This window comes from Myxocyprinus asiaticus, chromosome 8 (genome assembly GCF_019703515.2).
Source record: "Myxocyprinus asiaticus isolate MX2 ecotype Aquarium Trade chromosome 8, UBuf_Myxa_2, whole genome shotgun sequence".
Lineage (NCBI taxonomy): Eukaryota > Metazoa > Chordata > Actinopteri > Cypriniformes > Catostomidae > Myxocyprinus > Myxocyprinus asiaticus.
Genome location: NC_059351.1, coordinates 50,331,525 through 50,356,647, shown reverse-complemented (window position 1 = coordinate 50,356,647; position 25,123 = coordinate 50,331,525). Strand labels below are relative to the sequence as shown.

Sequence of the window (25,123 nt, the reverse complement as noted above, 5' to 3'; positions counted from 1 at the left end):
CTCACCACAATTGTACATTGCGGTTATCTGAGTTACCGTAGACTTTGTCAGTTTGAACCAGTCTGGCCATTCTCTGTTGACCTCTCTCATCAACAAGGTGTTTCCGTCCGCAGAACTGCCACTCACTGGATGATTTTTGTTTTTGGCATCATTCAGAGTAAATTCTAGAGACTGTTGTGTGTGAAAATCCCAGGAGATCAGCAGTTACAGAAATACTCAAACCATGCCACGCTCCAAATCAATGAGATCACATTTTTTCCCCATTCTGATGGTTGATGTGAACATTAACTGAAGCTCCTGACCCGTATATGATTTTATGCACTGCACTGCTGCCACACGATTGGCTGATTAGATAATCACATGGATGATTGTTGGTGCCAGATGGGCAGGTTTGAGTATTTCTGTAACTGCTGATCTCCTGAGAATGGCCAGACTGGTTCAAACTGATAAAGTCTACGTTAACTCAGATAAACGCTCTGTACAATTGTGGTGAGAAGAATATAATATCAGAACGCTATTCTGAGATGCGGGTTGGTGCCGTTTTGGCGGTGCAAGGGGGACCTACACAGTATTAGGCAGGTGGTTTTAATGTTGTGGCTGATCGGTATACTGTATATTCTGTTAAATTGAATAGTATGTAATTATATGTATAGTAATTTTAAAAAAAGTACTTTTTCACTATATTTTTAATCAGAAATGTGTTTTAATACATTTACATTTAGATCATCTAAACTGGAATTGTATAATGCAGTTTCTATATTTGCCTGATTATCTAAGCAAAAAGTGTCTAAAGATACATTTTTTCTTACACATTAAATGTAATTAAACCTAAACATATCCCTCAATATGGGTCCGTTTACACTCAGATATTTAGAAATCTCACCCCACACTATATACTTTTCTATGTGACAATTACACTACAAAACAAGCCGCTACACTAAGAAAGAGGAACATGACGATAACAAGCTAAAACAAAATCGGGCTGTTTTATTAACAAAATACAATGCATTAGGATTGGTTTTATAATGCAACAAATGCCATTACAAATATAACTGTCAAACTAACAAAAGCACAATATATAATTCTGACAAACTCAGAGCTATTCTCAAACTGGAATGGGTATATTTTTATTTATTTTTTTGGATTGTGTGGCTTTTTTTGTGTGTTAAATTTAATTCCCCAGAATTCCTCCGTAATTCTCGGTTCAAGATGGAAAGTCAATCTGGAATCGCAGGAGGCCAGTCGATATCTACTGACTGAAACAAAAAACAGGTGGGAGAAATCTTAGTGATCTTACTATAAATGAAATAAAGTGCAACTAAAGCTGAAAAACCTCCACCCTGCATTCAAACCTTATCAAATGCAAAACTTTTGCACAAAAATTATATTTAGTGCATTTAAAAAAAAACAACAAAAAAAACGTGGAGTGAAACTGACCTCGACGTCCAGCTCTAGAATATCAGCATCAGTTTTCATGAGGTCACAGAGGTTTGGTTTAGTGCGGCCAAAGTCCCCGTGCACAAACTCTTTTATGTAACTAGTTTAATCATTAAAGGAAAACCAAGTTTCAGTATCATTATATATTAGTTTTATAATTAGCTTTGTATGGAAGCCCATTTCCACCACATCAAATAGTGCTATGATAATTCATGAGATACTTGGTCACATTTATGAGATAAAAAGTCATAATTATAAACTCCTCTGCCATTAGTATTTCATTTAAAGACATATTGAGCTCATAATTTTCACTTTTAATCTGATATTTATGATTTACAACCTCATAATTCTGACTTTTATCTAATTATGACTTTAAAAAATCATAATTGTAGGATAAGCCATAATTATTAGATTCAAAGTCATATTTATCTCATATTTATCATAATTATTACTTTTATAATTAACTGTCTCACAGTTCTGATTTGTATCTCATATTTATGACTTTATCTCATAATTATGACTTACTATCTCATTTTGACTTCATCTCATTTTGAATTTGATCTCACTTATGATTTTACTATCTTGTAATTCAGATATTCTCATTATGACTTCAGATCTTATGATTTTTTTTATCTCATAATTAAGATGTACTATCTTGTAATTCTGAGATATTCTTATTATGACTCAAATTATGACTTTTTTTACTCAATTATGACTTACTATTTCATTTTGACTTCATTTCTTATTAATTTGCATCTCATTATTCTGACTTACTCTCAATTTTGACATTTTATCTCATAATTCTGACTTTATATCTCATATTTATGAATTTGCATCTCATAATTCTGACTTTTTATCTCATATTTATGAATTTGCATCTCATTATTCTGACACTCTCAATTTTGACATTTTATCTCATAATTCTGACTTACTGTCTCACTTTGACTTCATCTCATAATTATAACTTTTATCTAATTTTTATGACTTTCTATCTCATAATCAACATTTTATCTCATAAGTATGAATTATCTCATAATTCAGATTTTTTTTTCAGATCTCAAAATTATGACTTTGAATCTCATAATTATGACTATTTAACACATAAATATGAATCTCATTATTATGGCATAACAAAGCACATTTATTTCACGTGCCGGAAAAGGGCTTCCATAATCTTAGAACAATAATTGTGAGTCGTAAGTCCCCACAAGGATATAAACAAATATGTGTGTGTGTCTAAGGATACGTCCCAGCTTGTGTGCAGAGCTTTAAGGTGAAATGGTGTGTGTCCAGGTAAGAAACACTCATAGAGTGTATGAGTCTCTGTCGGACCGCCAGCGGCCGGCGATGAAGAACTCTCAACGGGGTCTTCTGAGCAATCTTCAAGTCCTACACACATACAAACACAGACAGACAACAGTAATCAGTACCTCTCTTTTCTTGTTTCACTGATGCCCTGTGCAGGTATCTAAGATTATGGACAGATATTGAACACCTTGATGTTTCCCAGAAACTCCAGATCAGTGCTGGAGATGACTTTGTGTGTCCAGATGAGGGCACTGTAGGATTTCGTCTTCTCCTCTTCGCCCTCTTTCATGCGACTTGTTGCTTCCCTACAGGAACACATGCACACCTTAAAGGGACAGTTCACCCAAAAATGTAAATTCTGTCATCGTTTACTTACACTCACGTTGTTCCATACCCATATGACTTTCTGCCGTGGAACACAAAAAGAGACATTATGGAGAATGTCAGCCTTAGTCACATTCACTTTCATTGTATGGAAAAAGAAAGATGCTATGAAAGTGAATTGTACTTGAAACTTACAAACTGTTTAACATCTCCTTTTTTTATTCCATGGAAGAAAGTCATACAGATTTTGATCAACAAGGGTGAGTAAACTGCAGTTTGTTACATACATCTTGGAAGGGTTTGGGCTTATATGTAACACACACACACACCTTGTGACAATCTGTAGGTCTCGTACTCTAATTTTGTCAGATGACTGGTTGATCGTCTGCAAGACAGGAGAGAAATGCACAGATCCATAAAGTTGAAAATGTAAATGTTCATTATGCCAGGACCGAGAGAGCTCATGTTTGATGATAAGTGATAAAATGACTATTTGTAAACTATTTGTCATGTGTGTTTACATCTGGAAAATGTATTTTTTATGTTGTTTGCTCATCTGCAATATGTCTATAAGACATTTCCTCTCGGATGTCAATTTGACAACAGATGCTTTTGAGACATTTATGATTTATATTGTTTGTAAATCTGATCTTTTTAAGACGTTTAGCAGATGTTAATTAGATTGTGAAAAGATGAAAAGATCTTAGACATCTCAGAGACGTATATGTGCTAGCTGGGTGGAGAAGTTTTCTTTTAAAATCTTGTCATGTATGGTTTTCATGCTAAAAATATGTATTTGGTGTGACAAGGTCATAAGAGAGATGCTCTTTATGTGTTTGGGCTCCCAAAGAATTGCGAGTAAAACAGCAGTTTACTGGATCCAGTAAAAGGTTTTTACCTCCTGCAGTTGTCTGATCTCGGTTGTGTTAAATTTAGCTCGGTGCGGGTTCAACAACTCCATAGTGAAAGGCCGACCTGAGGAACACAGATGACAAATATAACAAATATCTTTCCAAAAACAATTACATAACCGCTTCTGTATATTACACCATTTCGGCAATACTTAAAGGACTGTTCCGGGTTCAACACAAATTAAGCTCAATCGACAGCGTTTGTGGGATAATGTTGATTACCACAAAAATGTATTTGACTCGTCCCTCCTTTTCTTTTTTTGGATTTTCTCTCCTTTTCTCCCTAATGTGGAATGCCCAATTCCCAATGCGCTCTAAGTCCTCGTGGTGGTGTAGTGACTCGCCTCAATCCGGGTGGCGGAGGACGAATCTCAGTTGCCTCCGTGTCCGAGACCATCAATCTGCACATCTCATCACGTGGCTTGTTGAGCACGTTGCCACGGAGACATAGCGCGTGTGGAGGCTTCACGCTATTCTCAGCGGCATCCACGCACAACTCACCACATGCCCCACCGAGAGCGAGAACCACATTATAGCGACCATGAGGAGGTTACCCCATGTGACTCTACCCTCCCTAGCAACCGGGCCAATTTGGTTGCTTAGGAGACCTGGCTGGGGTCACTCAGCACACCCTGGATTCAAACTCACGACTCCAGGGGTGGTAATCAGCGTCTTTACTCGCTGAGCTACCCAGGCCCCCTCGTCCCTCCTTTTCTAAAAAAATACAAAATTTGTAAATACATAAAAATAAATGAAAATACTCACCGTTTCAAAAGTTTGGCTACAATATGCAAACAATTTGTGCGTTAACATGATTTTCGTGAAATAAAATCGCTTAAAATTTTCTATTTCGAGTCCAATTTTTGTGGTAATCTACATTGTGCCACAAATGCTGTCGACTGAGCTTAATTTGTATTGAACCTGGAATATTCCTTTTAAGAAACCAAACAGAAAGAATGTGTGTGTGTGTGTAAATGTAAATCTATATATATATATATTTATTTTTTTTTACCATTTCCAAGAGTCCTCACGTCCACATCCTCTCGTCCTGATGATGAGAAGTTAAAACCTGAATGCAAGAGAGATAACAGTAAACCTCCTACTGCATGCTGAAGATCATTTGACACAAGAATCACATTCACAAACACTCACCGTCAGCTCTGAACGAGAAGAGGAGAGGAGCAGCGATCAGCTCCTCCACGGATCCCTCCATCCGTCTCTCTCCATCTATCACCCACGGTGTCTGTGGAAGCTCCCGAGAAAACTTATTATACCGACCTGCAGACAAACAGAGAGAGAGACTTTGTATTTGTTTACCTATCAACACATTGTAATCTTAAGTTTTAGTACTGGTTTGGATGTACCTGCTATAAAGACAGAATTGTGGAGACATGTGGTGTCCAGTGCTGTACATGTAGTTTCTGGTTTCTTCGGTGGACAGGGGTAATGTCTGTATAGAATAAATCAAATCACAAAACCAGAGATTATAAAAATACCAACATACCAACGTGCGGAAGAAAACTCAAAACACTGACCTGCTAAACTTCTCATCAGAGATCTTTTCTAGAGCTTTCACCACCGCCATCCTGGTGAAGATAGACTGAGGGACACAGAGAAAGATTACAATTACATTTAATCTCCAAAATGTTTGAACACAGAGCAAAGCATATTCATTTCCATAAATTTAATAAGGTGGATCCAGCGAAGTGTTTAAATTTGACGTGAAACATCAGTCACAACTATGGCTGTCAATCGATTATTTTTTTTTACATGATATGCTGATTAATTAATCGAGTTAATCGCAATTAATCGTATATATCAATATTAGTCGAGAAAGGCCCACAAATAAAAATGATTTGGAATATAATCATTAAAGGAATATTCAGGGTTCAATACAAGTTAAGCTCAATCAACAGCACTTGTAGCATTATATTGATTACCACAAAAATTTATTTTGACTTGCCCCTCCTTTTCTTAAAAAAAGTAAAAAATGGGGCCTGGGTAGCTCAGCGAGTAAAGACACTGACTAACACCCCTGGAGTCGTGAGTTTGAATCCAGGGCGTGCTGAGTGACTCCAGCCAGGTCTTCTAAGCAACCAAATTGGCCCGGTTGCTAAGGAGGGTAGAGTCACATGGGGTTCTCGCTCTCGGTGGGGCACATGGTAAGTTGTGTGTGGATGCCGCGGAGAATAGCGTGAAGCCTCCACATGCGCTATGTCTCCATGGTAACGCGCTCAACAAGTCACGTGATAAAATGCGCGGATTGACGGTCTCAGACGCGGAGGCAACTGAGATTCGTCCTCCGCCACCCAGATTGAGGCAAATCACTACACCACCACGAGGACTTAAGAGTGCACTGGGAATTGGGCATTCCAAATTGGGCAATAAAGAGGAGAAAAAAAAAAAAAATTGCGGTTACAGTGAGGCACTTACAATGGAAGTGAATGGGGGCCAATCCGTAAACGTTAAAATACTAACTTTTTCAAAAGTAGAGCCAAAAGACGTAAACAATATGCGTGTTAACGTGATTTTAGTGTGATAAAATCACTTACTAACCTTTTCTGTGTAAAGCTACAGCCGATTTTACAACTTCGTTACCATGACGATGTAATGTCAACAAACCCTAAAACGACTGTACAAATGACAATTTAAACAACTTTACAGCTCGAAATAAAACATGAGTTTTAACAGACTAATTCATGCAATTGCCATTTATAAAATTATAAACTTCACATTTCTGCCTTTAAACCCTCTCAACACTGGCCCGGTCGACCTCTACTGAAACCGGAATATTCCTTTAAATAATTACGAAGAGTCATATTTAAATAATTAAAACATATTCAAAAAATATAATTCAGATAATTAATATACATAACATTATTGTGGCAAACGAGTAAAGCATTGATAAGACAATACTAAAAGTGGCTTTAGAAGGCAATTTGTTTATTTCCATATCATTGAACAACATGTGGTTTGTTGCCTGCACAGCTGGAGTTTTGCTTACTGCCCCCTGCTGAAAACAAGGTGGTACTTCAAGCTTGAATGGCTCCTATGGTAAGAAAATACCTTATTACAGTTATTTTTTACATAATTAATCGCGCTGAATTTATACGTTAATTCAACAGCCCTAATTACAACACATGCACAATTTGCATAATTAGACTTGGTTCTGATTAAAACTGAATTTTTTGTGGGAAATAATGTGAGGTGGGATTTGATTATATTCAACAGGATTTAATTAGATCATAACATGTTAGGCTATGATATTAATGGTTAATATTATTTTTCCTCACCCATGTCGGCTTGACTACACCAGCACAAAAGAAATACAATTCTGAGACAATGAAAACTTTTGTTTACTACTACAGACAACAATCATACCAATTTGTTTTTGGTGGGTTTGAAACAGTCTGGACAAATGGTCGCCCTGCAAAAGAGAGAGAATGACAAGATCTGCATAAATTAAAGCAATATGTTGTGAGGCGCTGTGCAACACAGTGCTTTTACCACAGGTAAGGGATTGTTCTTTTGGCATCATTTTTGGCAGGTGTGCGTTTGTCTGCATTGTACAAAGGCTTCAATAGCGGCTCATCCACTCAGAATGTCGAGGAGAAATTATCCATTTTATAAAATAGGATTTTGGTTTGTTTATTCTTCCAACGCTAGGGATGCACTGACGTATCGGCCACCAATATTTATAGGCCAATTATTAACCATCGGCATACCGATAAGCTCAAAAATGCAGATATGAAAAACAGATGGTTTATTTATAATTAATTACATAAACTTTATATAATGCAGTAAATGTATCATAAAAATAAGAAATACCTGCCAAAATATTAAATCCAAAAAATTAAAGCATGTCAAATGTGCATATTATGAATTTGTCAAGCTCTGTCATAATATGTTAAATGTGAGTCACAAAAACACAAATGCACTAAAATTTTAAAAGTGCAAAATATCCCAACATCAACCATCAATTCCCCCCCCCCATCAAGCATCGTGTTAACATATTTCTTCTTCTTGTATTTACATTTCATTGTTGCTTTCTTAAAATTTTGGAAATATTCAACAGATCCAATCCATATTCAATGGAAATTATTTCATGTTAGAACAATAAAACAGCTTTTGTACCTCTCTTTACATTTTTAAAGCATAATTCCCCCCCCCCGCCCACCCCAAATATCGCCCTACAGTTTTTTTGTTGTTGTTCAAATGAATCCATCTCTTCGAATACTTACAGAAAATGACAGTCTTCATCTGTTTCTGGGTGTGTAAACCCGACACTCACTTCAAACGCACTCTACAGATCAGAGAACAGACAGATGATGGACTAAATAAAAAGAGAAAAAGGGAAAAATACTCCCGTGTTTACACTGTCAAAGGAGAGTCTTACATTGGCCAGTACATTAGCGCCCAGATCCTGGCCGATCTTTCCCTGTACGGCCCACTTGAAGGCATCCTTCACCTGGATGACATCATCTTTCCCCAAACACATGCTCTTCTCCCTGGAAACACAACACCTCATGAGGTTCTAGCAAACACCGGTTGCAAGCACTGAAGGCAAACATGTGCTGCTCACAAATGCACGTACCTGACTTCCCGTTTGATGTGTAACCAGCAAGAGTGCTGTAGCAAGACAGAGAGAGAGACTATTATAATAAGTCACATTATACAGCGGTCACATGTGGAAGTGTGACTGACCTCTCGGACGGAGAGCTGAGCAGGAAGAGAGACAGTCAGCACCAGACGGTCAAACTCATACTGCTCTTTCTTCACAGCATCGGACACCTGCAGACAAATAAAAACAGTGAGAGCAGCATTCTGCAAAATATCTCATATGCGTTTGGAAAAGCAGGAGTAAATGATTATTTTTTTGGGTGAATTATTCCTTTAAATGTACTGAATTGAATGGGTGATTTTCACATTGAATGCTCAGTAATCCGTTGTACCTGTTTGGCATAAGTGTGATCACAGAAGTGCTGCAGTACTCCGAGACACACTGGACAAATATCCGAAACTGTCTTTGGCTCTGCTGGCGTGACAGAATCTTCCAGGCTGCCGTTGTCTTCTATTTTCATGCGTTTGCTCGGTGGGTCCTCGGACTGACCCTGATCAGATGCATCATGGGACTTGCTGTTTTCCTCGCCGATGAAGGCGAAAAGCTCTCTGTGTATATCCTACAAAGTAAACGAACATTACTGGAATGGTTCACCCAAAAAAAATTTATTCTCTCATCATTTACTCACCCTCATGCCATCCCAGATGTGTGACATTCTTTCTTCTGCAGAACACAAATTAAGATTTTTAGAAGAATATTTCAGCTCTGTAGGTCCATACAATGCAAGTGAATAGTGACCAAAACTTTGAAACCCCAAAAAGCACATAAAAGACTCCAGTGGTTTAATCCATGTCTTCAGAGGTGATGTGATAAGTGTGGGTGATAACAGGATTCACATTATGTCCGTTTTTACTATAAATCTCCACCATTGAGCAGTGCCGCCAGTAGGTGGCGATATGCACGAAGAACGTGAATTGCCAAAAACAAACGTGAAAGTGGATAGTTGTGGTAAAAAAAGCTACTTAAATATTGATCTGTTTCTCACCCACACTTATCATGTAACTTCAGAAGACATGGATTTAACCACTGGAGTCACATGGATTACTTTTATGCTGCCTTTATGTGCTTTTTGGAGCTTCAGAGTTTTGGCACCCATTCACTTGCATTGTGTGGACCTACAGAGCTGAGATATTCTTCTAAAAATCTTCATTTGTGTTCTGCAGAAGAAAGAAAGTTAAACACATCTGGGATGGCATGAGGGTGAGTAAATGATGAGAGAATTATCATTTTTGGGTGAACTATCCCTTTAATACAAAACACATTCAAAATGTTTTGCATTCATATATAGTAGAGTTTTTCTATCAGTGCTTTAACAGAGGTTAAGAGTGACCTCGTAGGGTTGTCTGTAAGATGAGTAGGTTCCTACACAACAGAACCGGAGAACACATCTCGCACAGCAGCCAGCGTCAAACAGCTTTCTTACAATGGGTCGATCTTTCTCTTTGAGGGAAAGCATACTGCTGAGAAGAGAGGGAGAGAGAGACAGAATGATGCTCTTTGTTTTCTTCATAGTATGAATAAAGAGCACTCCAAACAGTCATATCCAAATACGTAGTGTAAATACAAACTGAAACAAATAAATAGCAAATAGGCAGATATTATGTCAAAATCATTATTCAGTATTTCTGCCTTTCTTGTTATAAGATCATTTGATGGGCTGCCTGGTTATGGGTGAAATTGAAACCACTCCATTTTTTTTAATATTATATCAAACATAATAACTCCCTAGTAACAGAAACAAATGAATAACGCACATTTCTTTCTAGTTGAAATATAAGAGACATAGGTAACGCTCAATCAACAGTATTTTTGGCATAATGTTGATAAATTCTAGTCGTCCCTCTTTTATTAAAAAATAAAGCGGTTGCAGTGATGCACTTACAATGGAAGTGAATGGTGCCATCTATAAACACTAAAATACTCATCGTTTCAAAAGTAGAGCCACGAGACGTGAACAATATGCATGTTAACGTGATTTTAGTGTGATAAAATCGCTTACTAACCTTTTATTTGTAAAGTTATATCCAATACTGGGATTAGAAGGTAAGAAGTTGTAATACTGGATATAACTTTACATAGATAAGGTAAGTGATTTTATCACACTAAAACCATGTTACCATGAATACGGTTTATGTCATGTGACTATAATTTGTATTTTAGCATTTAATGGACTGGCCCCATTCACTTCCATTGTAAGTGCCTCACAGTAAATGCGATTTTTGCTTCTTTCTATTCTTTTTCTTTTTTTTTTTACAAATTAAATCGAAATGAGGGCCTGGGTAGCTCAGCGAGTATTGACGCTGACTACCACACCTGGAATCGCGAGTTTGAATCCAGGGTGTGCTGAGTGACTCCAGCCAAATCTCCTAAGCAACCAAATTGGCCCGGTTGCTAGGGAGGGTAGAGTCACATGGGGTAACCTCCTCGTGGTTGCTATAATGTGGTTCATTCTCAGTGGGGCTCGTGGTGAGTTGTGTGTGGATGCCGCAGAGAATAGCGTGAAGCCTCCACACGCGCTATGTCTCCACGGTAACGCGCCCAACAAGCCACGTGATAAGATGCGCAGATTGACGGTCTCAGACACGGAGGCAACGGAGATTCATCCTCCGCCACCCGGATTGAGGCGAGTCACTACGCCACCACGAGGATTTAGAGCGCATTGAGAATTGGGCATTCCAAATTGTGGAGAAAATCAAAAAATTTATAAATTAATAAAATAAAAACAACATTATGTCCCAAATGCTGTTAACTAAACTTCAACAGTCAGTCAGTCTGTTTTTTGGCCATTCACATTGTTCGTGCATATTGCCACCTACTGGGGAGGAAGGCGAAAGAAAAAAGGAAGTGATAAAGGAAACGAAAAGAATAAATCAATCATATTTGCAAAACAAAAAAAACGAAACAAAAAACAGGAGGAGGGCTGGATGAGATTGGAGACTGATAGTAAAAAATGACTTAAATATTGATCTGTTTCTCACCCATGCCTATCATATCGCTTCAGAAGACATGGATTAAACTAATGGAGTCGTATGGATTACTTTCATGCTGCCTTTATGTGCTTTTTTGAGCTTATAAGTTCTGGTCACCATTCATTTGCACTGTATGAACCAACAGAGCTTAAACACTCTTCTAAAAATCTTCATTTGTGTTCTGCAGAAGAAAGTCATGCACATCTGGAATGGCATGAGTGTGAGTAAATAATAAGGTGACAATGTCTCACTAAAAAACAGTAAATGCATCACATATCACACAGAAGCCAGAGATAAACAAACTTGTCAATAAATCTAAAGGAATACTAACGGAATTTAGATCATACATTGGAACCGATCCTAATGGGAATCCTGTAGGAATCAAATAAGGTGAACTAAAATTAATTCTATTTTCAGCTGTTCCCCAGAATTTCAGTTCACTCAGTCCAAGATCCTATTTGATTCCTTTAGGACGCGCAGAGATGTTCAGTCAGACAAAAGCTTTCCTCTAGCTTACCTTTATTACAAGATCACAGTGACACCGGCTTCTTCCATGCGTGTCCAAGTCAAGCACACGTGTTATGAAAACAGATCACAATATCGAACTACACATACATGTAAATCAAAGTTATCCTAAAGCATACAAACCGCAGTGATAATATAGTCTAAGCAACTTGTATGCTAATGTGGTGGCGTTGCAGACTTATTGCAGCATCTGTCCAGCATGGCGTATTTTAAGACACCCGTCGACGTCATCATCATGCGCCCCGCACGGTCGCGCTTGGGGTCCTTTCTCAGCTTCCGTCGCTACCGGTGTTTCTGGAAGGTTCTGTTCGGGATATCAGAGCCGAGCTTCATCTGAACTCATCCGAACCGCACAGGCGGCTTAGAGAGACCAGGGAACATTAGTTCCCTTCGGTGATTCCTGAAGAATAAAACAACATTAATATTGCCCACCATGCCGGGAGCCTTAGCCGCTGCAAGTGGTTTTAAAAACAAAGGAGGCGCGTATGTGGACCGAGACAAACCCGCCCAGATCCGATTCAGCAACATTAGTGCTGGAAAAGGTGAGAAATTACCTCTGGAGATTCACATACAGTGACTGTCAGCATCCATATTATTCTGCTGCTTTCCATGCTATGCCTTGCACTGGAAACACGAGTCAATATATGCTGTATTTAAAGTCATTTAAAGCTGCCTATGACCCTCTCACATGTTTTAAGCTCAGTTCATGTCATATGCGTACTGATTTGCGTCCTTATAAGTCTTTTTCAGGCATTGTGTTTGAACTCGTTTTGTTAAACTCATGTTGTCCATTACTTACTGCTCATATTTCTGTATAGCAGTTGTGCATTGTGTTATGGGTGTGGCAGCAGGTGTGACGATTGATCTTGTCTTTTAATTGACAGCTGTTGCTGATGCCATCAGGACGAGTCTGGGACCTAAGGGCATGGATAAAATGGTATAGCTGTCTCCTGACTGATTTAAAGCTCTGCGTCTTTTGTCTTTCCCGTGCACTGAGTGTATGTGTATTGTTGCAGATTCAGGATGGGAAGGGAGATGTCACCATCACTAATGATGGAGCCACTATCCTCAAACAGATGCAGGTGCTGCACCCAGCAGCTAAGATGGTGAGTCACGGTTCAGATCTGAAAATTTGTGTATACATTATAAACCTTATCAGCTTGGCTCATGCATATTAATTAGGTGACAGTGTCACCATAAGGCATATATCCACTATAAACTGACAGTCATGTTTAGCCTTTAAATGCATTTATATAGTGCTTTTCTGACACTACACTCAAAGCGCATTACACAGTGAACAGGGGACTCTCCTCAACCACCACCAGTATGCAGCATCCACCTGGATGGTGCGACGGCAACCATAGTGCACCGGTACGCCCGCCATACAGCAGCTGTTGGTGGAGTGTTAGAGCCAACTAATGGTGTTTAATCAAACATTATTACATACTTTAATCTTTAGAGACCCGGCATGTGTGTCCGTCTTAAAATGTTCAGATAGTGTCAAATTTTCAAAGCATTTAAAAGACAATTAAAAAAAGAGAGAATATATGCTGATATATTTTGATGTTTTGTTTTTTATAAATCAAAGAGATGCAACAAATATAGAACGGGATTCATCACTTCCGCACTGAAATGTCATTAGATGCAACTGGCTGTCTAAACACATTAATTTACACGTGTATTTTCTCATGTACTTTTTCAGTCTAAATACACTGATCAGCCACAACATTAAAACCACCTGCCTAATATTGTGTAGGTCCCCCTCGTGCTGCCAAAACAGCGCCAACCCGCATCTCAGAATAGCATTCTGATATTATATTCTTCTCACCACAATTGTACAGAGTGGTTATCTGAGTTACTGTAGACTTTGTCAGTTTGAACCAGTCTGGCCATTCTCTGTTGACTTCTCTCATCAACAAGGTGTTTCCATCCACAGAACTGCCGCTCACTGGATGTTTTTTGTTTTTGGCACCATTCGGAGTAAATGAACTGTGAAAATCCCAGGAAATAAGCAGTTACAGAAATACTCAAACCAGCCTATCTGGCACCAACAATCATCCATGAGATTATCTAATCAGCCAATCGTGTGGCAGCAGTGCATAAAATCATGCATAAAAATGTGACCTCAGTAATTTGGACCGTGGCATGATACACTTTTGGTACTTAAAGAAATAGTTCACCCAAAAAGGAAAATTCTCATCATTCCCTCACCCTCATGCCATTCCAGATGTGTATCACTTTCTTTCTTCTGGAGGGCACAAACAAAGATTTTTAGAAGAATATCTCAGCTCTGATGGTCCATACAATGCAAGTGAATGGTGACCAGAACTTTGAAGCTTCAAAAAGCACATAAAGGCAGCATAAAAGTAATCAACGAGACTCCAGTGGTTAAATCCATGTCTTCAGAAGCGACATGATAGGTGTGGGTGAGAAACAGATCAATATTTAAGTCGTTTTTTTTAGTCTCTTCCCAGTAGGTGGCGATATGCACGAAGAATGCAAATCGGCAAAAATAAAAGAAGAATGTGAAAGTGGAGATTTGTAGTCGAAAATTACTTAAATTGATCTATTTCTCACCCACACCTATCATATAGCTTCTGAAGACATTGATTAAACTACTGGAGTCATATGAATTACTTTTATGGTGCCTTTATGTGATTTTTGGAGCTTCAAATTTCTGGGCACCATTCACTTGCTTTGTGTGAACCTACTGGGCTGAAATATTCTTCTAAATGTCTTTGTGTTCTGCAGAAGAAAGAAAGTCATAACCTTCTGGGATGGCATGAGGGTGAGTAAATGATGAGAGAATTTTCATTTTTGGGTGAACTATTCCTTTAAGCAAGTATTACATACACTACCGGTCAAAAGTTTTGAAACACTTACTCATTCTTTATTATAATTTTTTTTTCACATTTTAGAATAATAGCAAAGTCATCAAAACTATGGAATAACATAAATGGAACTATGGGAATTGTGTTGTGACTAAACAAAATCCAAAATAAATCAAAACTGTGTTATATTTTAGCATCTTCAAAGTAGTCACCCTTTGCCTAGAATTTGCAGAAACTTACTCTTGACATTTTCTCAACCAACTTCTTGAGGTATCACCCTGAGATGCTTTTTAAACAGTATTGAAGGAGTTCCCATCTATGTTGGGCACTTATTGGCTGCTTTTCTTTATTATTCGGACCAAGTCATCAATTTAAAAAAAAAAAATGCAATTCAATTTTAGTTTTATAATGAAATAAATTAATATGGTGGCACAATTATATTTTTGTCTACAAAACTAATTTCAAACATTTAAGCATACGCCTTCAGATCAAAAGATTTTAAGATCATGAGAAACATTTCAGTCAAGTGTTTCAAAACTTTTGACCGGTAGTGTGTAATATATATATATATAAAAATAACTCGGCAAAAAAAGAAATGTCCTCTCACTTTCAATTGCTTTTATTTTCAGCAAACTTAACATGTGTAAATATTTGTATGAACATTAAAAGATTCAACAACTAAGACATAAACTGGACAAGTTTCACAGACATGTGACTAACAGAAATGGAATAATGTGTCCCTGAACAAAGAGGGGGTCAAAATCAAAAGTAACAGTCAGTATCTGGTGTGACCACCAGCTGCATTAAGTACTGCAGTGCATCTCCTCCTCATGGACTGCACCAGATTTGCCAGTTCTTGCTGTGAGATGTTATCCCACTCTTCCACCAAGGCACTTGCAAGTTACCGGACATTTCTGGGGGAATGGCCCAAGCCCGCACCCTCCGATCCAACAGGTCCTAGACGTGCTCAATGGGATTGAGATCCGGCCTCTTCGCTGGCCATGGCAGAACACTGACATTCCTGTCTTGCAGGAAATTACGCACAGAACGAGCAGTATGGCTGGTGGCATTGTCATGCTGGAAGGTCATGACAGGATGAGCCTGCAGGAAGGGTACCACATGAGGGAGGAGGATATCTTCCCTGTAACGCACAGGGTTGAGATTGCCTGCAATGACAACAAGCTCAGTCCGATGATGCTGGGACACACCGCCCCAGACCATGACGGACCCTCCACCTCCAAATCGATCCCGCTCCAGAATACAGGCCTCAGTGTAACGCTCATTCCTTCGATCATCACCCCTGGTGAGACAAAACCGTGACTCGTCAGTGAAGAGCACTTTTTGCCAGTCCTGTCTGGTCCAGCGAAGGTGGGTTTGTGCCCATAGGCAGTGTTGTTGCCGGTGATATCTGGTAAGGACCTGCCTTACAACAGGCCTACAAGCCCTCAGTCCAGCCTCTCTCAGCCTATTGCGGACAGTCTGAGCACTGATGGAGGGATTGTGCGTTCCTGGTGTAACTCGGGCAATTATTGTTGCCATCCTGTACCTGTCCCACAGGTGTGATATTCGGATGTACCGATCCTCTGCAGGTGTTGTTACACGTGGTCTGCCACTGTGGGGATGATCAGCTGTCCTTCTTGTCTCCCTGTAGCACTGTCTTAGGCATCTCACAGTACGGACATTGCAATTTATTGCCCTGACCACATCTGCAGTCCTCATGCCTCCATGCAGCATGCCTAAGGCACGTTCAAGCAGATGAGCAAGGACCCTGGGCATCTTTCTTCTGGTGTTTTTCAGAGTCAGTAGAAAGGTCTCTTTAGTGTCCTAAGTTTTTATAACTGTGACTACAATATATTATTATTATTATTATTTATTTTTTTTTTTTTTTACACACTATTAAAGATAGGTTGAGGAATGCTAAAGAGGTGTGGGAATAAACTCCAAAAAATGAATGAGGTAAAGGGGGTGGAATGAGCTTCCAAGTCACTAAAGACCTGAGGTATGCATTTAAGGGTTAAACTGAACTGTCTTAACGTATAAGCTAGGGAAGTGCTGATCACAATTTTTTTTTTATCATAACATCTGATACTGATAGTTTGGTGGTTCTTGTTAGTTCTAGTAGTCCTTGATGAAAAGCATTTGGCATGGTCCGTGGTTGATTAGCACTTGAGCATTCATCCGGTTCACTGATATAGAACTTAGAAATTGCCACAATTTGAGGCTATAGCTTGACTATAATGGGGATATTTCACTGTGTTTTCAGATGGTGGAGCTGTCTAAAGCTCAGGATATCGAGGCTGGTGACGGCACCACATCAGTGGTGGTGATTGCTGGAGCTCTTCTTGATTCTTGTACTAAACTGCTACAGAAAGGTAAGGCCAAGTTGTTGCTAAAGTCATATTTGCGCTAATTATAAAGGTTGCATGAAAGTGCTGAATTTCTGTGTTTCCTGGCAGGTATCCATCCGACCATCATTTCTGAGTCATTTCAGAAGGCTGTAGATAAAGGTGTGGAGATCCTGACCTCCATGAGTCAGCCGGTGCAGCTTAGTGACCGAGAGACTCTGTTGAACAGCGCCACCACCTCCCTGTGCTCCAAAGTTGTGTCTCAATATTCCAGTCTGCTCGCACCCATGAGCGTCGACGCTGTCATGAGGGTCATCGACCCCACAACAGCCACCGGTGTCGACCTCCGCAACATCAATATCATAAAGAAACTAGGGTGAGACATAAAAGAGCCTCTCAAGGAAGAGCAAGGCATCAAACAGGAAGATTGAGAACACTATACTAGAGGTCGACTGACAGTGGATGTTGCCGATACCGTTGACTATGGTGCTGGAAAATGCAGATAACCGATTAATCAGTAGATAGTTTTGAAAATCAATTTCTTTCCATACAATGACAGGCACAGACATAGAGGCTAAAAAGTCCAATATTAATAAAATCCCAGAAGCAGTTTATTGTTCAACTAAAATCGACAATACAAAAAAATTATGATTTGATGCAAAATGCAGGATTTTAACTGTAAACAAGCCCAAAACACACAAGGGGCTTTCATCTTGAAAAGACAGAGACTTGGTTTTGTTACAATGCTCAATATTTAAGTATAAATTAAGCTTTTTATAAACAATATATTCATCAGATAAAAAGTTTTGAATATATAAATATTTAACCGGACGAGGCTTAATGAAGATTAATGTTTAGCATTATTCAAAAGGTATAATTTGGAGATACGATGTACGTTCTGACGGGGCACGTTTCCATATATTTATAAATGTTTTATTTTTTTGCGTGCCCTCGCTTCAGTGCATATTTTTTCAAATTTAATTAGATAATCAAGTATTCAGAATTGAAGTCAGGATAAAAACATGAATATTGTCAGTGATGACAGATTTAGATTCAACAAAACCACACGTGATTGTTTTTATTTCACCTCTAGAGGCCGCTGTTATACTGTAGAATTAAGCCGTACTTATGGTAGAATCCTCCAGCGTCGGCCACAGAGGAACACGGAGGGATAATAAAAAAAAAAATAGGTATCGATTTTTGCCGATACCATAGTTCAAAAAAGCGACTATCAGCACGATTAATCTGAAAAAAATTATATATCAGTCTACCTTTACTCTCTATTGCAGTGTAAAACCAATATATCAGTCTACCTCTGCTCTATACAGCAGTGTAAAACTGATATATTGGTCTACCTCTACTCTATGCAGCAGTGTAAAAATGATATTGGTCTACCTCTACTCTGTACAGCAGTGTAAATCCAATATATCGGTGTATATCTCTATTCTATAGAACAGTGTAAAACTGATATATCGGTTTCCTTCTATACAGTAGTGTATAACTTATATACTGTATCGGTCTACCCTCTACTCTATACAGCAATGTAAAACTGATATAATGTATCGGTCTACCTCTATACAGCAGTTTAAAACAGATATATCGGTCTACCTCTATTCTATACAGCAGTGTAAAACTGTTATGTCATATACCTCTATACAGCAGTTTAAAACAGATATATCATCTACCTCTACTCTATACAAAAGTGTAAAACCGATATATTGATCTACCTCTACTCTATACAGCCGTTTAAAACCGATATATTGGTCTACCTCTATTCTATACAGCAGTGTCAAACTGATATATCGTGTACCTCTACTCTGTACAGCAGTGTAAAACCGATATATCAGTCTACCTCTATTCTATACAGCAGTGTCAAACTGATATATCGTGTACCTCTATACAGCAGTTTAAAACCGATATATTGGTCTACCTCTATTCTATACAGCAGTTTAAAACCGATATATTGGTCTACCTCTATTCTATACAGCAGTGAAAAACTGATATATCGTATACCTCTATACAGCAGTGTAAAACCGATAGATCGTATACCTCTATACAGCAGTTTAAAACCGACATATCGGTCTACCTCTATACAGCAGTGTAAAACCGATAGATCGGTCTACCTCTATACAGCAGTGTAAAACTGATATATCGTGTACTTCTACTCTATACAGCAGTTTAAGACCGATATATCGGTCTACCTCTATTCTATACAGCAGTGTAAAACAGATATATCGTATACCTCTGTACAGCAGTTTAAAACCGATATATCGGTCTACCTCTATACAGCAGTGTAAAACCAATAGATCAGTCTACCTCTATTCTATACAGCAGTGTCAAACTGATATATCGTGTACCTCTATACAGCCGTGTAAAACCGATAGATCGGTCTACCTCTACTCTATACAGCAGTTTAAAACAGATACATCGTCTACCTCTACTCTATACAGCAGTGTAAAACCGATAGATCGGTCTACCTCTATTCTATACAGCAGTGTCAAACTGATATCGTGTACCTCTATACAGCAGTTTAAAACTGATATATCGGTCTACCTCTACTCTATACAACAGTTTAAAACAGATATATCATATAACTCAATACAGCAGTGTAAAACCGATATATCGGTCTACCTCTACTCTGTACAGCAGTTTAAAACCGATAGATCGGTCTACCTCTACTCTGTACAGCAGTGTAAACCGATAGATCTGTCTTCCTCTACTCTGTACAGCAGTTTAAAACCGATATATCGGTCTACCTCTATTCTATACAGCAGTGAAAAACCGATATATCGGTCTACCTCTGTTCTATACAGCAGTTTAAGACCGATATATCGGTCTACCTCTGTTCTACACAGCAGTGTAAAACTGATATATCATGTACCTCTATACAGCAGTGTAAAACCGATATATCGGTCTACCTCTATACAGCAGTGTAAAACCGATAGATCGGTCTACCTCTATTCTATACAGCAGTGTCAAACTGATATATCGTGTACCTCTATACAGCAGTTTAAAACTGATATATCATATAACTCTATACAGCAGTGTAAAACCGATATATCGGTCTACCTCTATACAGCAGTGTAAAACCGATAGATCGGTCTACCTCTATACAGCAGTGTAAACCGATAGATCGGTCTACCTCTATTCTATACAGCAGTGAAAAACCGATATATCGGTCTACCTCTGTTCTATACAGCAGTTTAAGACCGATATATCGGTCTACCTCTATTCTACACAGCAGTGTAAAACTGATATATCGGTCTACCTCTATACAGCAGTGTAAAACCGATATATCGGTCTACCTCTGTACAGCAGTGTAAAACCGATAGATCGGTCTACCTCTACTCTGTACAGCAGTGTAAAACTTATATATTATTCTACCTCTACTCTATACAGAAGTGTAAATCTTAGTAAAATTTTAGAATAAATGTTAATAAATAGTTAATCATCTCGACATTGATACTTTATATCATCTTATTTTAATGCACCACATTATGTTGGCTAATTTCATATAATAAAATATTTGATGCCACCCAGCCCTGTTGAACCTTTATTGTGTCATGTGTGTTTGCAGAGGGACCATTGATGACTGTGAGCTTGTGGATGGTCTTGTGTTGACTCAGAAGGTGGTGAACTCCGGAGTGTCCCGTGTGGAGAAGGCCAAAATCGGCCTGATACAGTTCTGCCTGTCCCCTCCCAAAACTGATGTACGTGATCACATGCATTCTACAGTAGTCACTGTTCCAGAAGCCTTTTACATACGGCTGTATTTCTGACCATGGTTTTGAATATAGATTATTTTCTTTTAAATGTTAAAAATAAGAGAGAATGTTTGTTGTTAATCTTCAGTATGCCTTGGTTTCAAAGTAATGGTCATTGATTTAGTTGTTGGTGTGTTTGTGGACAGATGGACAACCAGATTGTGGTGTCAGACTATGCTCAGATGGACCGTGTTCTGCGTGAAGAGAGAGCCTACATCCTCAACCTCATTAAGCAGATTAAGAAAGCTGGCTGTAATGTGCTGCTCATCCAGAAATCTATTCTGAGGTACACTAGTACCACAAACAGAGGCATAAGGAGGGGCACACACTGTAGGGGGGAGGCTAACGTTTTGACTGTTAGACGCAAATCTAAAGGCCACCTAAAGTTGGATGCAAATAAATAGGCCAAAGCTTATTTGCTAATATTAAACCATTACGTGAAACAATGGGACTTTTATTTTGGTACTAATTATCGAGGGCTCCACCTCTCTTGCGGGTGGGCCACCGCTGTTTGCGCTACACTACTGACCACAAACCTCCATTATACAGACGGCAAACATTATCTACAGTATGCTCGCCTCAAAGAGCTTTAGGAATCCTACACCCTAATATAATAATCTCTTTAATAGGGCTGGGTATTAATACAGATTTCATGATGTGATCCAGTTTCATTCGATTCTGATTTATTCAGATACATTTCAGTAATGTCCATTTTGCTTTCACTTGAAAGACACTGTGGGAAGTAATTGAGAGGTTCTCATGATGTTTGTGAATGTGTGTTTCTCAGAGATGCCCTGAGTGATCTGGCCTTGCACTTCCTCAATAAGATGAAGATCATGGTGATAAAGGACATCGAGAGGGAAGAGATTGAGTTCATCTGCAAGGTACATCCAGCTGAAACTCTCTCAGCCAGACACTAAAGATGACCAGAACATTTGTCTTGAAGCCACTAAACAAGGCCTATATCTGACATCGCTTTTGTCTGCTATTTAACTTGCTCCATTTTTATCCACTCTCGTCAGACTATTGGTACCAAACCCATAGCTCACATTGACCAGTTCACTCCAGAGATGTTGGGCACAGCTGAGCTGGCAGAAGAGGTCAGCCTGGACGGATCAGGCAAACTGGTGAAGGTGAGAATGCCATTCAGATTTGACCTTTTTATAACCTAGAATGTGGACAGAGGCGTTCTAATCCTCATTGTATTTTAAACATTAACATGATTTTTGCTAGACTCACTTGAAAATGAATTTAGTGTCACCTGGCTTTGTGGAGAAACATCATCTTTTTGGTTCTACTAATGAAACTTTAATTGATGTTCTGTGCAGGCTTGGATAACTGATTACTCTTTTTATTTTTCTGTGTAATGAATGCAGAGTTTGATTTGGGCTTGTGTTTGCATGTCTGTAGATCACAGGGGTTGCCAATCCCGGAAAGACCGTCAGTATTGTGGTCCGCGGTTCTAACAAGCTGGTGATTGAGGAAGCAGAGCGATCCATCCATGACGCCCTCTGCGTCATCCGCTGCCTCGTCAAAAAGAGGTAAAGCTATTTTTTTTGTACCAAGGACTGCTTTTTTCAGTCAAGAGTTTTGGTTACTTGACAGATGAGATATAAAGGAATATTCCAGGTTCAATACAAGTTAATCTCATTTGACAGCATTTGTGACAATGTTGATTACCACAAAAATGTATTTCAACTCATCGAGGTTACAGTGAGACACTTGCAATGGAAGTGAATGGGGCCAATTTTTGGAGGGTTTAAAGGCAGAAATGTGACGCTTACAATTTTATAAAAGCACTTGCATTACTTCTGTTAAAACTCATGTATTATTTGAGCTGTGAAGGTATGTATATCGTAACTTTTATGGTCGTTTTAGGGGTTGTTGACATTATATTGTCCTGGCAATAGAGTTGTAAAATTGGCTATAACTTCACACAAAAATGGTTGGTTAAGTGATTTTATCACACTTATGTCTTGTGGCTATACTTTTGAAAAAGTGAGTATTTTAACATTAAAAAATTGCCCCATTCACTTCTATTGTAAGTGCCACGCTGGAACCCAGATTTTTGACCACTTGTTATGAGATGGCAATAATACTACTTTCTCAAAACAAAATTATGGAAATGGACTCATTACAAAGATTCAATAATTACATTTTAGAGCTTATCAGTTCATTAACTTTGTGGTCTTGCAGAGCTCTGATTGCCGGCGGTGGAGCACCAGAGATCGAGCTGGCACTGAGGTTGGCAGAATATTCCCGTTCACTGAGTGGCATGGAGGCATACTGTGTGCGTGCCTATGCCGATGCCCTCGAGGTCATTCCCTCCACTCTGGCAGAGAACGCTGGTCTTAATCCCATCTCCACAGTAACGGAGCTGCGTAATAGACATGCGCAGGGGGAGATGATGGCTGGGATTAATGTCCGCAAGGTTTGACTTAAAACAACCTGCTCTTTAGTTCCCCCTACTGACAGACACCTGTAACTGCTAGCAGGTAATGGAAGTGTGTAATGTCTCTGTCTGTCTTTCAGGGTGGGATCTCAAACATCCTAGAGGAGCTGGTTGTTCAGCCTCTGCTAGTCTCCATCAGCGCGCTCACCCTCGCCACGGAAACGGTCCGCAGCATCCTGAAGATTGATGATCTTGTGAGTGATTTGTCACAACCAATTAGTCTACTAAAGTAAATACTTAAAGGGATAGTTCACCGAAAATGGCCCATCATTTACTCCCACTCAGTGGAACACGAAAGCAGTTGTTAGGCAGAGTGTGAGCCTCAGTCACCATTCACTTTAATTGAATGGAAAAAAGATGCAATGAACGTGCATGGTGTCAGAATTTTCATTTTTGGGTGAACTATCGCTTTAATGCTAACAAAATTAGTATATTTTTTTGAAAGCAATTCTATAGAACTCCTTTAACAACGACAAGCTCAGAATACAGTGACTTTAATTGCATTGAACCAACACTAATTTCCTCTCATTTGCTCTTCAGGTGAATACCCGGTAAAGTGTGCCTGAATGTGATTACTGAAGGAAGGCCTTGCACCATTCTAACACCCCGCTAAGACCAACGGCTCTGTCGCTTTCTGTAGATGTTACCTGTAGTAATTTAATAAAACGTTTTTTTTTGACACTCCAATTCTCGCCTTTTGTTGTTGTTGTTTCTTTACCTTGATACATGGTGTTGTAATTTATATGGTACTCGTAATGGCTTGTGTTACTGCAGGTCAGTGTAATCTTATTAGCTAATCTTATCTAATCGGAGGGAAGGCAGTGATTGGAGGGTGGTGAAAATCAAGTCTGTGAAGATTTCAGTTTGAATCAACTATCCTATGATTTAGATATGCAGTGTATATATAAGTTCTCACGGAGCACAATACATTTCAGTAAAACAACACGTTTTGAATAGGTATGGCTCCCATTATAAAATTGTATATTTCAAAGTACTGTTACGTTAAATTATGAAACAAAGCAAAAATTAACATGCATTTAGTAGCGCTTCCTTTTTCCTACAACTGCCTGTTTGTAAAAGTATTGCTACTTAATCTTTATTTCAGATTTTATTGACCAACTAAACAATTTATAACTGTGTGTTTTCGCTGGTCACTATTGTTACCAAGAATAAAGCACGTGCTTTAAAGGGATAGTTCACCCAACAATGAAAATTCTCTCATTTACTCACCCTCATGCTATTCCAGATGGATTTTCAGAATAATATCTCAGCTCTGTTGGTCCATACAATGCAAGTGAATGGTGACCAAAACGTTGAAGCTCGAAAAGCACATAAAGGCAGCATAAAAGTAATCCATAAGACTCCAGTAGTTAAATCCATGTCTTCAGAAGAGATATGATAGGTGTGGGTGAGAATAGACCAAAATATAACTCCTTTTTCACTTTAAATCTTGACATCAGCAGTCTCCTTGGCGATCATGACTTCAATCTCGATTACACTTCCTAGAACCATCTAGCGCTCACGCATCAAGTTTATTTTGATTTTTTATTGGCTTTTCAGCATTATTACAGGTTCTTCAAGACGTTCGTCAATGAAGAACACTGAATTATTTTGCTGTTACAATAAAACACAATTT

The 25,123-nt window shown here is 38.8% G+C and overlaps 2 protein-coding genes across 4 annotated transcripts; one reads left to right on the top strand and one right to left on the bottom strand.

The window, feature by feature from the left end:
- Positions 1-967: 967 nt before the first annotated feature.
- pus10 (pseudouridine synthase 10) lies at positions 968-12,291 on the bottom strand. Of its 3 annotated transcripts, none has more exons than XM_051703979.1 (19): positions 12,088-12,291; positions 9,932-10,061; positions 8,933-9,160; positions 8,685-8,771; positions 8,575-8,609; positions 8,377-8,488; positions 8,222-8,283; positions 7,362-7,407; positions 6,985-7,029; positions 5,516-5,580; positions 5,345-5,430; positions 5,133-5,258; positions 4,993-5,049; positions 3,968-4,044; positions 3,399-3,454; positions 2,933-3,050; positions 2,684-2,826; positions 1,438-1,537; positions 968-1,256 (listed from the first exon to the last, which is right to left on the bottom strand). In XM_051703979.1, exons 2-19 carry the CDS (start codon positions 10,055-10,057, stop codon positions 1,218-1,220), a joined length of 1,608 nt encoding a protein of 535 aa, XP_051559939.1. In that variant the 5' UTR covers positions 10,058-10,061; positions 12,088-12,291; the 3' UTR covers positions 968-1,217. The 3 variants fall into 3 exon arrangements, with proteins under 3 accessions (XP_051559939.1, XP_051559940.1, XP_051559941.1); XM_051703980.1 differs by having other exon boundaries at positions 9,932-10,058; XM_051703981.1 differs by lacking the exon at positions 6,985-7,029 and having other exon boundaries at positions 12,088-12,290.
- A 66-nt stretch (positions 12,292-12,357) lies between these two features.
- Positions 12,358-24,193, top strand: LOC127444558 (T-complex protein 1 subunit delta). Its single transcript, XM_051703982.1, has 13 exons — positions 12,358-12,637; positions 12,980-13,032; positions 13,112-13,201; positions 17,190-17,298; positions 17,383-17,647; positions 20,849-20,981; positions 21,182-21,321; positions 21,823-21,919; positions 22,058-22,168; positions 22,446-22,576; positions 23,232-23,466; positions 23,568-23,681; positions 24,028-24,193. The coding sequence occupies exons 1-13, from the start codon at positions 12,529-12,531 to the stop codon at positions 24,040-24,042; spliced, it is 1,602 nt and encodes a 533-aa protein (XP_051559942.1). The 5' UTR covers positions 12,358-12,528; the 3' UTR covers positions 24,043-24,193.
- The last annotated feature ends 930 nt before the right edge of the window (positions 24,194-25,123 follow it).